The sequence below is a fragment of the Schistocerca americana genome, chromosome 1 (assembly GCF_021461395.2).
Source record: "Schistocerca americana isolate TAMUIC-IGC-003095 chromosome 1, iqSchAmer2.1, whole genome shotgun sequence".
In the NCBI taxonomy this organism is placed as follows: Eukaryota; Metazoa; Arthropoda; class Insecta; order Orthoptera; family Acrididae; genus Schistocerca; species Schistocerca americana.
The window spans coordinates 349,725,939-349,741,771 of record NC_060119.1 but is presented as its reverse complement, the minus strand read 5'-3'; the positions used below and the strand labels follow the sequence as shown (position 1 = coordinate 349,741,771).

At 40.9% G+C, this 15,833-nt stretch overlaps 1 protein-coding gene across 2 annotated transcripts in view; it reads right to left on the bottom strand.

Annotated features, from left to right (window-relative positions):
• Positions 1–294: 294 nt before the first annotated feature.
• Positions 295–15,833, bottom strand: part of LOC124599576 — a 90,368-nt gene continuing 74,829 nt past the window's right edge. For both annotated transcript variants that reach the window (XM_047136089.1, XM_047136090.1), the window contains one exon: positions 295–2,971. In XM_047136089.1, the coding sequence (XP_046992045.1) occupies positions 2,855–2,971 (117 nt within the window). In that variant the 3' untranslated portion in view covers positions 295–2,854. The remainder of the gene's footprint in view (positions 2,972–15,833) is intronic.

Sequence of the window (15,833 nt, the reverse complement as noted above, 5' to 3'; positions counted from 1 at the left end):
AATAGGTTAAGATTGGCTACCAACGTCTGTCATCCTCGTAGCCACAGATTTAAGGGATGTTATTAAGCCAGCTGCTTAGCCTACTGGAAATTGACCAGGTGGTGAGGATATGGAAGATTAGTGACGCTCTACTTCATTGTCCTGAATGTTCTATCATTGCACTTACATTTATGTTATGTCATTGCCGTCATATTGCTATAGCTAAGTTATTAAACACTTTGGTTCGAGTGATCAGTCTCTCACTTTCTTTTATTTTCAACTCATTGGTAACAGTCTTCAAGTCTGATTCTTCAAGCTTGCATGTCAATGTATTTAAATGTCAGTGGTTTTGGGATACCAACAGGAATTAGGTTTTCATTGGCTGTTATGCATGTGAATACAAAACAAAAATTAAGTGCAGCTTTTATGCTGACACTTCTCAATCTTTCTTGGTGCAATCTAATATTCAGTTTTCTGGGCTTGTAATCAAGTTTATGTAACCACCCAATAGTATTATTATTTTTAGGATACTTCACAGCCTTATCTGTTCGTGATATTCGGAGTCAGGTAGTACTCTCAGGTGTGAAATGCTTTCACAAGTATTACAACATTTATAAGGCACAAAATGGGTATGAACAGAAAAAATAAATTTAAAAGCATACTTTACTATCTAAATGAAATGTATTCACAGTTTCATATATGGACTACCATCAGCAGTATAATGGACTGATGAAAATGAAAATTTGTGCTTTTCACAGGCTGTCACTTTACTACTTGGCTATCCAAGCACAGCCGACAGCCAGACCCACACTTCCCTGTCGTCAACCCTACGTCTACAACCTGTACTCTTACATCCATTATGTATATTTCCATACAGGAAAGACAAATTTACTTTAATGTTGCTTGCCCACTGTCAGCAGATAAATATGATATTGGAGTGCCTGCGTTAATCTGAATTACAAAGTAAAGTTCCTTTGGATGTGCCTGAATGTACAAAGGAACTTTACATTGTGATTTGGATTAACACAGGCACTGCAATGTTGTATTTATCTGCCAACATCAGGCAAGTGACTGAAGTAAAATTATCGTGCCTGTATGAGAATGCGCCAATGGCCTTGCCGCAGGGGTAACACCAGTTCCCGTCAGGTCACCGGATTTAAGTGCTGTCGGGCTGGGCTACTTGGGCTTGCTTGGATAAGTCACCATCTAGTCTGCCGAGTGCTTTTGGCAAGTGGGGTGCACTCTACCCTTTTGAGGCAAACTGAGGAGCTACTTGATTGAGAAGTAGCGGTCTGGTCTGAAACTGACATACAACCGGGTGAGCAGTGTACTGACTGCATACCCCTCCATATCCGCATCCAGTGACGCATGTAGGCTGAGGATGACATGGCGGCTGGTCAGTACCATTGGACCTTTCAAGGCCTGTTCAAATGGAGTACGAGAATGTACATAATGGATGTATGAGTATAGGTTGTAGACGCACAGTTGATGACATATGGCAGTTTGGGTTTGGCTGTGAATCGTGCGCTGATAGCCACATAGGCAACCACATTTCATTATACAGCTGATCATAGTTTTCATAACAGCTGTAGTTGCTGCAGTGTCTGTTCCTTTGAACGTGCATTACATTGTACGTCATGTTAACACAGGTACTGCAATAGCATATTGCTATTTGCAAATCCAAGCTTTCAGAATAAATCAATGTACCATATAATGGTCCATTTTGTGACACACTTGCACTTGTAATTAATAGTCTAACTTTCACTAATATAACACAAATACAATTTCTGTACATACAATTTCTGACTATCTGAGCAAGGTAAGCAGCTGACTTTCTTTCTATCAGAATACAAGTCCTAAATTACCACGGAAAAGTATAACACTTTATTTGAATGAGGTGATAATCACTGTGTGTCAGTAATAAATACAGCACACATGAGCGGTTTCTGATACAAGTTAAGAATATTTTAATATATTTCTTTGACTAGTTTAATGTCTTGGAAGAATGCACCGATACATTATCTAACATTTCACACATTTTATTTCCACTATCAATTACATGCATAACTTTATGCTGTAAAAAGGAACAGCTTTTGACTGAATACCATTTTGATTTTGCCTTGGAGAGTTTGTCAGCATAATCATTCCAGTAGTCCTTTGTCTTTTTAAATACAGTACACTCACTTGTTAAACTTCATGCTAGTGACACTTTCTAATGATAATCAGTTTAGCTAATCTGTTCTGTTAACATTTCAACACAATTTTTTACTGTCTAATGTATTATTTGGGATGTTCCAAATAACAGTTCCATCACAGTGTCCTTCACATTCACTGATTTATTCCTTTCGTTTTCAAATAATTTAGCCTGTCAGATATTCAGAGTTTATTGTTCTCATTAATTCCTCTTTGATATTTTTCTAACCAGTGCATTTTTACTATGCACTATCACAACTATTACATAATACTTGTTCAGTGTGGTTTGCTATGTATGTAAATGACATAATACTTATATACTTTGACTTGAGAACTGGATTGTATACTGAATTAACTCACCAACTTTTAGAAGACACAATGACAATTTTTTCAAATATTTTAAAGGAAATTCTATTGAAAGTGTACAAACATCCTACTAATCTAATCTTACAAAAATTTTCTTTGTTTTTAATTGGATTCAGCACTTATGTACAAAGTTCAGGTTTCACATTCATGTATGTTCATAAGACTCTACAAGAACTGTGTAAGAACAACTGAACCCCCCAAAAAATTAGTTTAGTTTATTTTATTTTAGGTGCACAAAGTCATAATACTAACTCTGAATTCATACAACAGTACAGAAGAGATTCAATAAAGGAAAACGCAGTCTGCCCGTTAAAAATTAAGGTTTTTCTTCATCATCAGGGACACGTCTGTTGCTGCTTCTTCTATCAATCATTGTAGTTTTGCGACGAACTAGTCGAGATGTCACATCATTGCGTCTTAGAGACATCAGAATCTGAACAGAAACAAATTTGTCATTAACCATTTCAACTGTATTTTAGTAGTATATCAAGTATATGTTTAAACTGAATTAAATGCCTTCAATAATTCCATAGATAACTTAAGTGGAGCACTTTGAACATAAGGGTAGTTCATTTCCTAAGCGTATAATGAAATATTTCTGGAGCCACAAAGGACTTTTTATATAAAAAATGAGTACTCAGCAATACCCAAGTACATATTTATTCTAGTTCTATTAGTCCCCCTCCTCCACCACCCACCCACTCATTTCCGTCCAAGTGTCCCTGCCCCTTCTCTGTGTCCACTTGCTCCTACCTCTTCCCTGTATCTCCTCATCTTCCCTTTCTCTATTTCCTCCTCTCCCTCTCTCCATCCACTTCTTCCTCCAATTATCTATGCCCATCTCATCCCTTCCCCTTTTCTCTTCACATTATCACCTCACCCTAATAGGAGGTTGCTGGTTCTTACTTCCACAGTATTTCTTTTTAGACAGTATGTAATATATACAAAGTATCCATGGGTTTAGCAGGAGCTTTTTATCATGGCTGTCTGCATCTGAACATGTCCTGTAGTTCACATATATTTAATATATTTCACACACTTTGAATAAAATAATTTTAGCTATTAGGCCACATCACTATAAAACACTAAAGAAACTAAATTAGCAATGCTTTGACTGATTATCTGCAGCCCTCTTCATGGCAGTTCACTGCTGGATACTGGTGAATGTCTTCACTTGTATGAATTCTATTTTGGTTACATGGCTGCTGCCAATGTCACATAGCGGTATGATGCTACTTAGTAAGTGATTTAGACAACTCTCCGATTGATAGGCAATAGCAAATCAGCAGCTTGTGTCCAGGGAGTAATTTTTTCCCACAGCAAAGCATCAAGACCACACAGCCCCTCTCTCAGGGCCATTGTTTGTGCTGTTAAATGCTGCTGGCTGGTGAAAATAAATGGTCCACCAGGCTGGAACCATTGGCAGCCATGCCATAGGTGGCTTTTAGCCATCCTTCCTGTTCATGTTGTTAGAGTATCTGATTATTTCAACACCCTCTTATTTTCTGCTGCTACATTCAAGGCTGCTGAGCAAGTTCACACAGTTCTTGGAAACTGATAGAACAGCCAACTTTTTATTCATTCCCAGTCATATGTAACATTCATGCTCCTACATTCAAATGCTAATGGATCTTCTGGTTTGACCAATGTAGACTTCACCACAATCACACCAATGTTCATAGAGTCTCTCAGTATGGAGAGCATCCACAGGATCGTAAGTGAGCCTCAACAGATCTCTGATCTTGTGGGCCACTGTGGAATAGGGGGTTAATTCCTCTGCAATGTAGAACCTTGTCTACATGGTTAACATCACTAATCCAGTGAGCTTGGGCTGTCAGCGTACATAGCACAGTATTCACCTGTCCTCGACGATTCCTGCAGACCATCTTAGTTTACTGCTAGGTGTTCTGTACACCTCCACATCCAGAAAAGGAACCACTCAATTGTTTTCCATTTGTAGAGTGAAATGTCTGTTCTTACACTCCTGGAAATGGAAAAAAGAACACATTGACACCGGTGTGTCAGACCCACCATACTTGCTCCGGACACTGCGAGAGGGCTGTACAAGCAATGATCACACGCACGGCACAGCGGACACACCAGGAACCGCGGTGTTGGCCGTCGAATGGCGCTAGCTGCGCAGCATTTGTGTACCGCCGCCGTCAGTGTCAGCCAGTTTGCCGTGGCATACGGAGCTCCATCGCAGTCTTTAACACTGGTAGCATGCCGCGACAGGGTGGACGTGAACCGTATGTGCAGTTGACGGACTTTGAGCGAGGGCGTATAGTGGGCATGCGGGAGGCCGGGTGGACGTACCGCCGAATTGCTCAACACGTGGGGCGTGAGGTCTCCACAGTACATCGATGTTGTCACCAGTGGTCGGCGGGAGGTGCACGTGCCCGTCGACCTGGGACCGGACCGCAGCGACGCACGGATGCACGCCATGACCGTAGGATCCTACGCAGTGCCGTAGGGGACCGCACCGCCACTTCCCAGCAAATTAGGGACACTGTTGCTCCTGGGGTATCGGCGAGGACCATTCGCAACCGTCTCCATGAAGCTGGGCTACGGTCCCGCACACCGTTAGGCCGTCTTCCGCTCACGCCCCAACATCGTGCAGCCCGCCTCCAGTGGTGTCGCGACAGGCGTGAATGGAGGGACGAATGGAGACGTGTCGTCTTCAGCGATGAGAGTCGCTTCTGCCTTGGTGCCAATGATGGTCGTATGCGTGTTTGGCGCCGTGCAGGTGAGCGCCACAATCAGGACTGCATACGACCGAGGCACACAGGGCCAACACCCGGCATCATGGTGTGGGGAGCGATCTCCTACACTGGCCGTACACCACTGGCGATCGTCGAGGGGACACTGAATAGTGCACGGTACATCCAAACCGTCATCGAACCCATCGTTCTACCATTCCTAGACCAGCAAGGGAACTTGCTGTTCCAACAGGACAATGCATGTCCGCATGTATCCCGTGCCACCCAACGTGCTCTAGAAGGTGTAAGTCAACTACCCTGGCCAGCAAGATCTCCGGATCTGTCCCCCATTGAGCATGTTTGGGACTGGATGAAGCGTCGTCTCACGCGGTCTGCACGTCCAGCACGAACGCTGGTCCAACTGAGGCGCCAGGTAGAAATGGCATGGCAAGCCGTTCCACAGGACTACATCCAGCATCTCTACGATCGTCTCCATGGGAGAATAGCAGCCTGCATTGCTGCGAAAGGTGGATATACACTGTACTAGTGCCGACATTGTGCATGCTCTGTTGCCTGTGTCTATGTGCCTGTGGTTCTGTCAGTGTGATCATGTGATGTATCTGACCCCAGGAATGTGTCAATAAAGTTTCCCCTTCCTGGGACAATGAATTCACGGTGTTCTTATTTCAATTTCCAGGAGTGTATATAAGATGTTGAGGTGCTCATGAAATCTGCATAGTTCTGTTTCCTCAAGCAGTCACATGATGAATGTGCCTTCTACGAAATTGTGCTAGGAGTGTAGGTGCAGTGACACGGAATTTAGCCATTCGAAAGCTTCCATGAATATGTTGGCTGCTACAGGTGAGAGGGGAAGCCCTTTACATTCTGTTTGTCTCATAAAATTTGCCCTGCCAACTAAAATATGTTGATAAACACAATTGCACCAGAACACAGATGTCTTATGGATTAGCTCCTGCAGGGTGTTTATTGTTTCAGCTGTGGGCACATTGGTAAACAAAAATTTTATGTCAAAGCTAACCATAAGATCCATTAATAGTACTTGCTGTTCCCATATAAGGTGGATGAAATGTTTATACTATGTGTGGCCAACTAGACTGCTCAGTTTGTGGGCCAGATATTTTTGCAGAAATATATGGCAAGTTGATCCCATTGACAACCAGTCTCCAAGGACAGCTTTCCTTGTGAAACACTTTGATAGTCCATATATTATTGGCAGCTCTGGAATTTTCGACATGAGCCCCCAAGCTACATCAACAATGACTCAAACTCTTCAGAGGGGCTTGTGCCTGCCTCAGTGTGTTCTCTGTGGAGTCAGTTTTAAGTACTTTGTATATGGAGTCAAACAGCAACTCATTTATTTTGGCTTCATATAGTGTTATGTCCAATACTACTGCAGTATTGCCTTTGTCCACTTTGTGTGACTTTCTGCTTCAGAGACTATGTATGCTGCAGGATTCTAACCGTTTCTTGTTGGATCTTCTCCGCTTCTACTTGAGGCAGTTTCTAGAGCGACACTTCAATTCCTTGTACAATATCCCCTGTTAGTATGTGCTGGAGCATCACAGAAAAGTTTAAATGCTTCCAGTGCCACACACAATATATGGAGTATCAAAGGTTCACAATCATGCAGTCTGGTTAGCCACAGGGGGTCTTGTTAAGGATGCATTTCATCCAGCTTATATGTGAACAGCAAGTTCTAGCTACCCATCTTGCAGTCAGCTTTGACATAAAACTGTTGTTTACCAATGTGCATTTAGCTGAAACTGTCAACATCCTACAGGAGTAAATATCATCAGACATCTGAGCTTGTCCAGTTGTGCTTATTATCAACATAGTTTAGTTGGCAGTTAAAATTTAATGATCAGACAGAATGGTAATGGGTGTCCCCCTTTCATCTGTATCAGCTGACGTATTCATGGAAGCTGCTCTAAATCCATTGTGCCCATGCTGTTGCCTGAGGTACATGGACAGTACATTCATCGTATGGTCACAGGGGGAAGCAGAAGTACCCTGATCAGATGATAACCCCAACAGCTATGTAAGAACATGCAGTTCACAATAGAAATGTGAAAAAACAGAGTGATTCCTTTAGTGGATGTGGAGATGTGTAGAAAATCTAGCAGCAAAATAGGAAATAAGTTCCAAGGGAAACTGATGCACGCCAATGGCTACCTGCATGCGGATTTGCATCACCATCCAGCACAAAATAACACTGTGCTATGTATGCTTACAGCCCAAGCTACCGGATTAGCGACACTAACCATATACAACATGAATTGAATGAGCTCCAGACAACATTCCATACAAATGTATGTCAGAGACCTGTAATGAGCTATGAGATACAGCAGATATAGTTGTCTAAGATACAGAAGAAACTCTTCCTGTTGTCTTGTTACCTTATTGCCCTCATACCTTCTATGAGAGGTGTCAGTGACCATGTAGGCAAGGTTCTCCATCATGGAGAAGTTAAACCCATATTCCAAAGTGGCCACAAGATGAGAGATCTGTTGAAGCCCCCTAACAATCTTGTGGATGCTTTCCAGCTGCAGACATCCAAGAATTTGGGTGTGAATGCAGTGAAGTCTGTGTCAGTGAAACTGGAAAACCTATTTGCACTCCTAAAACTGAGCGTGAATGTTACCTACTGCTGGGACAAAACAAAAAGTCAGCTGTAGCATGCACACTACCAAGAATGAGGCCATTCTATCAATTCTCAAGGACCTTGCGTGCTCGCTCAACAGTAGTGGAAAATGAGAGGCTATTGAAATAATCAAACACTGTAACACCAAGAACAGGGAGGATGGCTACAAGTTACCCATGGGCTGGCTGCCAGTGCCTCCAGCCTGGCAGACCATGTGTGTTTGCCCACCAGCAGCACTACCACCACCACTCGACTCAGGTTTACAGTGGCCATGAGAGAACTGCCTTGAGGCTTTAATGCTTCGCTGCAGGAAAGCACTAACCCTTGGACACATGCTGCTGATTTGCTACTGCCAAACAATCACCATTAGGATTTGCCTAGGATCAATTACTAGAGTGACACAGGCAACAGCCTGTCAATAAGCCGTTATCTGCCAATCACCTACTATATTTGCCTTCCAATCAGTCACCAAAGAAGCACAGGCAATAACGTATCATACAAGCATCCTCTACATAACAATCTTTCTTCAAATTGTCAAACGACATCCAACATACATCAAGCTGGTAGCCACCAAATAACCGAAATAGACAGTATGTAAGGGAGTGTATTCACCAGTGTCTAGCAGTTACCCACCTTTAACAGGACCGCTCCGAGTCTGCTGAAACTTTGGAAGTTTAGTTGCTTTAACATTTTGTAACATGGCCTAATATTCAAAGTTATTTTATTCAGCATGGCAATGGCTGTAGTAGCTTATAAACTTATAGTTCACATATCTTTATGCACATATTTCACCTCTATCTCTATCAAAATTTGTGCTGCAGTTTCATTTTCAGGCAACGCCATATTTATGAAATCATATCTCCTGAACTGTGTCATACAATGACACAGACAGAGGTGACAAAAGTCACTGGATATCTCATAATACGATATCAGACCACCTTTTGCCCAACAGAGTGCAGAAACTCAGCGAAGTATGGACTCAACAAATCATTGCAAGTCCCCTGCAGAATTACTGAGCCCTGCTGCCTCTGTAGCCATCCATAATTGTGAAAGTGCTTCCAGTGTAGGATTTTGTGCACGAACTAACCTCTTCATTATGCCCCATAATTGTTCAGTGGAATTCATGTCAAGCAACATGGGTGGCCAAACCATTCACTAAAATTGCCCAGAATGTTCTTCAAACCAGTCACAAACAATTGTGCCTCATGAAATGGTGCACTGTCAACCATAAAAATTCCACTGTTTGGGAACATGAAGGCAATGAACGAGTAAGTGGCCTCCAAGTACTCTAACATACCCAGGACCCAGGCCTTTCCATGTAAACATAGCCCACACCATTATTGAGCGACCACCAGCTTGCGCAGTACTTGTTTTTGACAACTTGGGTCCCTAACTTTGTGGGGTCTGTGCCATACTTTAACTCTACTGTCAGCTTTTATCAACTGAAATTGGGACTCATCTTACCAGGCCACAGTTTTCCAGTAATTTAGGATCCAACTGATATGGTCATGAGCCCAGGAGATGCACTGGGGGTAATGTTGTACTGTTAGCAAAGGTAATATTGTAGGACACCTACTGCCATAGCCCATTAATGCCAAATTTTGTCACACTTTCCTAACGGATATGTCAAAAAGAAATACTTATGCAAGGTATAAAAAACTATATATATACATATATACATATATACATATATACATATATACATATATACATATATACATATATACATACATATATACATATATACATATATACATATATACATATATACATACATATATACATATATACATATATACATATATACATATATATATACATATATACATATATATATACATATATATATATATATACATATATATATATATATACATATATATATATATATACATATATATATATATATACATATATACATATATATATATATATATATACACATATATATATATACACATATATACACATATATACACATATATATACATATATATACATATATATATATATATATATACACATATATACACATATATACACATATATATACATATATATACATATATATACATATATATACATATATATACATATATATACATATATATACATATATATACTCTAACATACCCAGGACCCAGGCCTTTCCATGTAAACATAGCCCACACCATATATATATATATATATATATATATATATATATATATATAATGGAGGGAAACATTCCACGCGGGAAAAATGTATTTAAAAACAAAGATGATGTGACTTACCATACGAAAGCACTGGCAGGTCGATAGAAACACAAACAAACACATACATACATACAAAATTCTAGCTTTCACAACCAATGGTTGCTTCGTCAGGAAAGAGGGAAGGAGAGGGAAAGACGAAAGGATGTGGGTTTTAAGGGAGAGGGTAAGGAGTAATACCAACCCCGGGAGCGGAAAGGACCTAAGGTAAGTCTTCGTGCACTTCCACTATTGTTGCTGTTGCTGCTGCTACTACTACTACTAGACCTACTATGTGTATTAGAAGCATAGTTTTCATAATGCTGTAGAGATAACCAAAAGCACTCTAAGATGGTTTCATTCTTCTGCTCATTTCTCATCCTGTTATGCACTCATTATATTCAACTTCCCTAATTATGAGTACACTTGTTGGTTCTACGATTTTATTTAAAAATAGTAAAATTTTCTTTTTAATATTGCTTATTATTTTAGTTTGGTTTTAATTCACTTTCATGCCTATTTTCAAGCTTGCTGTATTAAAATCTTACCATTATTTTTATGTTTAGGCCAATTGCATCAGAGCTACACAGCATAATGTGTTTATTTACTTGTCCATAAAAAGCTTTTTTCAGTACTTATACTGCACACAAGGTATTGGACAGAAAATTCTTTTACATTTTGATATAAAATTTGCATTTGTTCTTCACCAGTATTCTGAATGGTTCTGTGTGGCCCAATACAAATTCCACTCTTTTACCAAGCCCTTCATCTCAGGGTTGCACCTGCACCAACATTCTCAGTTATTTGCTGCATGTATTCCAATCTTTGTCATCCACTACCATTTTTCCCATCTTGAAGCCCCCTCTAGTACCATGGAAGTTATTTCAGGACATCTTAACACATCGTATCGTCTGTCCCTTCTTTCTCGTGTTTTGTTCGTGTTTCTTTCCTTGCCAGTTCTACAGAAAACCACCCATTTCTTATCTTACTAGTCTACCTCAATTTTGAGATCCTTCTACAGTACCATATCTCAAATGCTTCAGTTATCTTCTTTTCCATTTTTCCCAGTGTCAATGATCCACCACCACAGAGTGCTGTGTTCCAGGCCTACACTCTCAGAAATTTCTTTCTCAAATTAAGAATTAAATTTGATATGGACAGTTATTTTGCCCAATGATGCCTTTTTCCTTGCACTAGTCTACTTTCATTTCGTTCTTGTTACATCCATCTCATGTTATTTTGCGCTCGGGCAAAGCGCTCGGGCAAAGCGCTCGGGCAAAGCGCTCGGGCAAAGCGCTCGGGCAAAGCGCTCGGGCAAAGCGCTCGGGCAAAGCGCTCGGGCAAAGCGCTCGGGAATCACGTTTGCATCGGTAGATAACATGCCATTGATTTTAATGCCAGGGACACCTGTTGGTGTCTGGTACCAAAAAAGATGTCTGATCTTTCATGCAGACTTGGGAAGATAACATATGGCATCCAATGGCCGACACGTACCTCTCCTGTTTCCGTCGTTTTATAAACTGGCAAACGTGGGTACAGAGCCACTTAGAGACTATTAGGTTCTCTAGGGATGGTGCTGCTTATGTCACTGTAGAGCTTGCTGATGCTTTTTAATTGCCTCAGCGACTTCCGGCAACCACCCAGGGATTGTCTTTCACCAGGGGCTCCCTAAAGAATGAGGGATCGCGTTTTCCACCGCAGAAACGATCGTTGTAGTGACCTGCTCAACCACAACATCGATGGCACCATGTGGGGGAGATTCAGCATTGACAGCAGAGGTGAAGCTTCCCAATCTGCCATGTTTAAAGTCCATCTCAGTAGGCGTCCATGGGCATGATGCTGGGGGAGTGACAGGAAGATGGAGTGACAGGAAGATGGAGTGACAGGAAGATGGGGAAGTGGTCACTACCACACAGGTCATCATGTGCTCTCCAGTGGATAGATGGGAGAAGGCTAGGACTGCAAACCAAGAGATCAATGGCCGAATGCGTGTCATGTGCCTCACTGAAATGTGTGGGGGCACCTGTATTTAAGAGGCAGTTATGACAGTAAATTTTTGACCTCCCTACCTCAGCCAGTAAGCTTGGTGCCACTCCACAAGGTGTTAAGAGCGTTAAAATCTTCCAAAAGTAGGAAAGGTTTAGGGAGTTGATCAATCAGTGCAGCCAATATGCTCAGGGGTACTGCACTATCTGGAGGAAGACATACATCGCAGGCAGCTATTTCCTGTGCCATCCTTATCTTTTATTTTTATTTTATTTATTTATTTATTGTTCCGTGGGACCACATTTAGGAGAAGTCTCCATGGTCATGGAACGAGTCAATACATGAAATTATAACACGATTGTAGAAACAGATAAAATGAAATATAAGAAACATATTCAGGCGACAAGTCGTTAGTTTAAATAAAGAAAATCAAAAATGTACACTGGAATTTGCTTAATTTTGTATCTCTTCCAGGAGCTCCTCGACAGAATAGAAGGAGTGAACCATGAGGAAACTCTTCAGTTTAGACTTAAAAGTGTTTGGGCTACTGCTAAGATTTTTGAGTTCTTGTGGTAGCTTATTGAAAATGGATGCAGCAGAATACTGCACTCCTTTCTGCACAAGAGTCAAGGAAGTGCATTCCACATGCAGATTTGATTTCTGCCGAGTATTAACTGAGTGAAAGCTGCTAACTCTTGGGAATAAGCTAATATTGCTAACAACAAACGACATTAAAGAAAATACATACTGTGAGGGCAATGTCAAAATTCCCAGACTATTGAATAGGGGTCGACAAGAGGTTTTCGAACTTACACCATACATAGCTCGAACAGCCCGTTTTTGAGCCAAAAATACCCTTTTTGAATCAGAAGAATTACCCCAAAAAATAATACCATATGACATAAGCGTATGAAAATATGCGAAGTATACTACTTTTCGTGTTGAAATGTCACTTATTTCAGATACTGTTCTAATGGTAAATAAAGCGGCATTTAGTTTCTGAACAAGATCCTGAACATGGGCTTTCCACAACAGCTTACTATCTATCTGTACGCCTAGGAACTTGAACTGTTCCGTCTCGCTTATAACATGCCCATCCTGTCTGATTAAAATGTCAGTTCTTGTTGAATTGTGGGTTAGAAACTGTAAAAACTGAGTCTTACTGTGATTTAGCATCAAATTATTTTCCACAAGCCACGAACTTATATCATGAACTACATTATTTGATAATGTTTCAATATTACACACAAGATCCTTCACTACCAAGGTGGTGTCATCAGCAAACAGAAATATTTTTGAATCACCTGTAATACTAGAAGGCATATCATTTACATAAATAAGGAACAGCAGTGGCCCCAGCACCGACCCTTGGGGAACGCCCCATTTAACAGTGCCCCATTGGGACTGAACATCATTACCACTCTCAATATTGCGGAGGATTACCTTCTGCTTTCTGTTCTTAAAGTAGGAGGCGAACCAATTGTAAGCTACTCCCCTTACTCCATAATGTTCCAACTTCTGCAGTAATATTTTGTGGTCAACACAGTCAAAAGCCTTCGTTAAATCAAAGAAAACACCTAACGTTCGCAACCATTTATTTAATCCGTCCAAAACCTCACAGAGAAAAGAGACTATAGCATTTTCAGTTGTTAAACCGTTTCTAAAACCAAACTGTACATTTGACAGCAAATTATGTGAATTTAAATGCTGCAGTAACCTTGTATATACAACCCTCTCAATAACTTTAGCAAACACTGATGGCATAGAAATAGGTCTATAATTGTCAACATTATCCCTGTCTCCCTTTTTATAAAGTGGCTTCACTACCGAGTACTTTAATCGGTCAGGAAACCGACCACTCCTAAAGGAAAAGTTACAGATATGGCTAAGTACTGAGCTAACATACGTGGAACAATACTTCAGTATTCTGCTAGATACCTCGTCATATCCATGAGAGTTCTTGGTCTTTAGTGATTTAATTATTAACTCAATCTCCCTCTTGTCAGTATCATGGAGGAGCATTTCAGGTAACAGTCTCGGAACACTTTTTTCTAAGAGCGCTATATGATTCCCTGTTGGGACTAGGTTTCTATTTAGTTCACCTGCTATATTCAGAAAGTGATTATTAAGTACTGTACATATATGCGACTTATCAGTAACACGGACATCCCCACTACGCACTGATTCTATATTCTCGACCTGTCTCTGCAGACCAGCCACTTCCTTTACGACTGACCATATGGTTTTAATTTTATCCTGAGACTTAGCTATTCTATCTGCATACCACATACTTTTTGCCTTCCTAGTAACTTTTTTAAGCACCTTACAATACTGTTTGTAATGGGCTGCTGCATTTAGATTTTGACTGATTCTAACGTTTTGATATAATTGCCACTTTGTTCTACAAGATATTCTTATCCCTTTAGTCAGCCACCCAGGCTGCCTGTTTGTGCTAGTACCCTGTTTTGAACGTTCTAACGGAAAGCAACTTTCAAAGAGTACGAGAAAAGTCTTGAGGAAAGCATTATATTTATCGTCTACTGTATCAGCACTATAAACATCTTGCCACTCTTGTTCCTTGATAAGGTTTACAAAAGTCTGTACAGCAACTGGATCAGCTTTCCTAAAACGTTGGTAACTATATTTAACATGTGTTGCAGCACAAAAAACTTTTAGACTTAAAATTTGTGCATCATGATCTGAAAGGCCATTCACCTTTTTGCTAACAGAATGCCCTTCTAATAATGACGAATGAACAAAAATATTGTCTATGGTTGTTCTACTGTTCCCTTGCACTCTCGTTGGAAAGAATACGGTTTGCATAAGATTATATGAATTAAGGAGGTCTACCAGCATCCTTTTCCTTGCACAATCACTTATACAATTAATATTGAAGTCACCACATATAACTAACTTTTTGTATTTCCTATAAAGTGAACCAAGAACCTCCTCTAGCTTTAGCAAAAATGTTGTGAAATCGGAGTCTGGGGATCTATAAATAACAACAGTAAGAAGTTTAGCTCCACTAAATTTAACCACACCTGCACAACATTCAAACACCTTTTCAGAGAGCTGAGAGCCACAGCTTCAAGAGGGGTTTGAAGGGGCACAGGTTCACTACATACTGACTTCAGATCCGCAAACTCCACCTGACACTATTACAGTCACTATGGTTCCTGTAATATCCCTTATAGCCACAGATGGCAGGGGTCCGCATTGGCAGGAACCAGGTTTCCTGGAGGGCAATGCAGAAAGTAGGTGTAAAGCTTAACAGTTGCCATAGCTCAGCCAGGTGGTGGAAAAACGCCGCAATTCCACTGGAGGATTATGTGATCGTGAGACTGGGAAGGCATGAAACACTCAGTGAGGCAGTCTACACCTTATGGTCACCTGCTGCCACCAGATGAGTACCTGTGCAATAATGTCCATTGTGTCTGAGGGCCCAGCAAGATCTAGGTCCTCAGCAGACACCAGAATCTCCACCTCATCCTCAGACACAGAGCTTCTAGGTAGTGGTGGTGTGGGTGCCACCACAGTGCCTTGGTTTTTGTGGGTCTTTTTCTTTTTAGGTTTCTCTCGCTGCTCCTTAGGTTTGTCTGGTTGGGAGGGCTTCACTGATTCAGTTTCAGGAACTGAGGAGGACTGAAGCCCTATGACCAGCTACCTGTGGTTGCTTCAGCCACTGGCAGGTATCAGCTTTGCCACTGGTAGGAACCT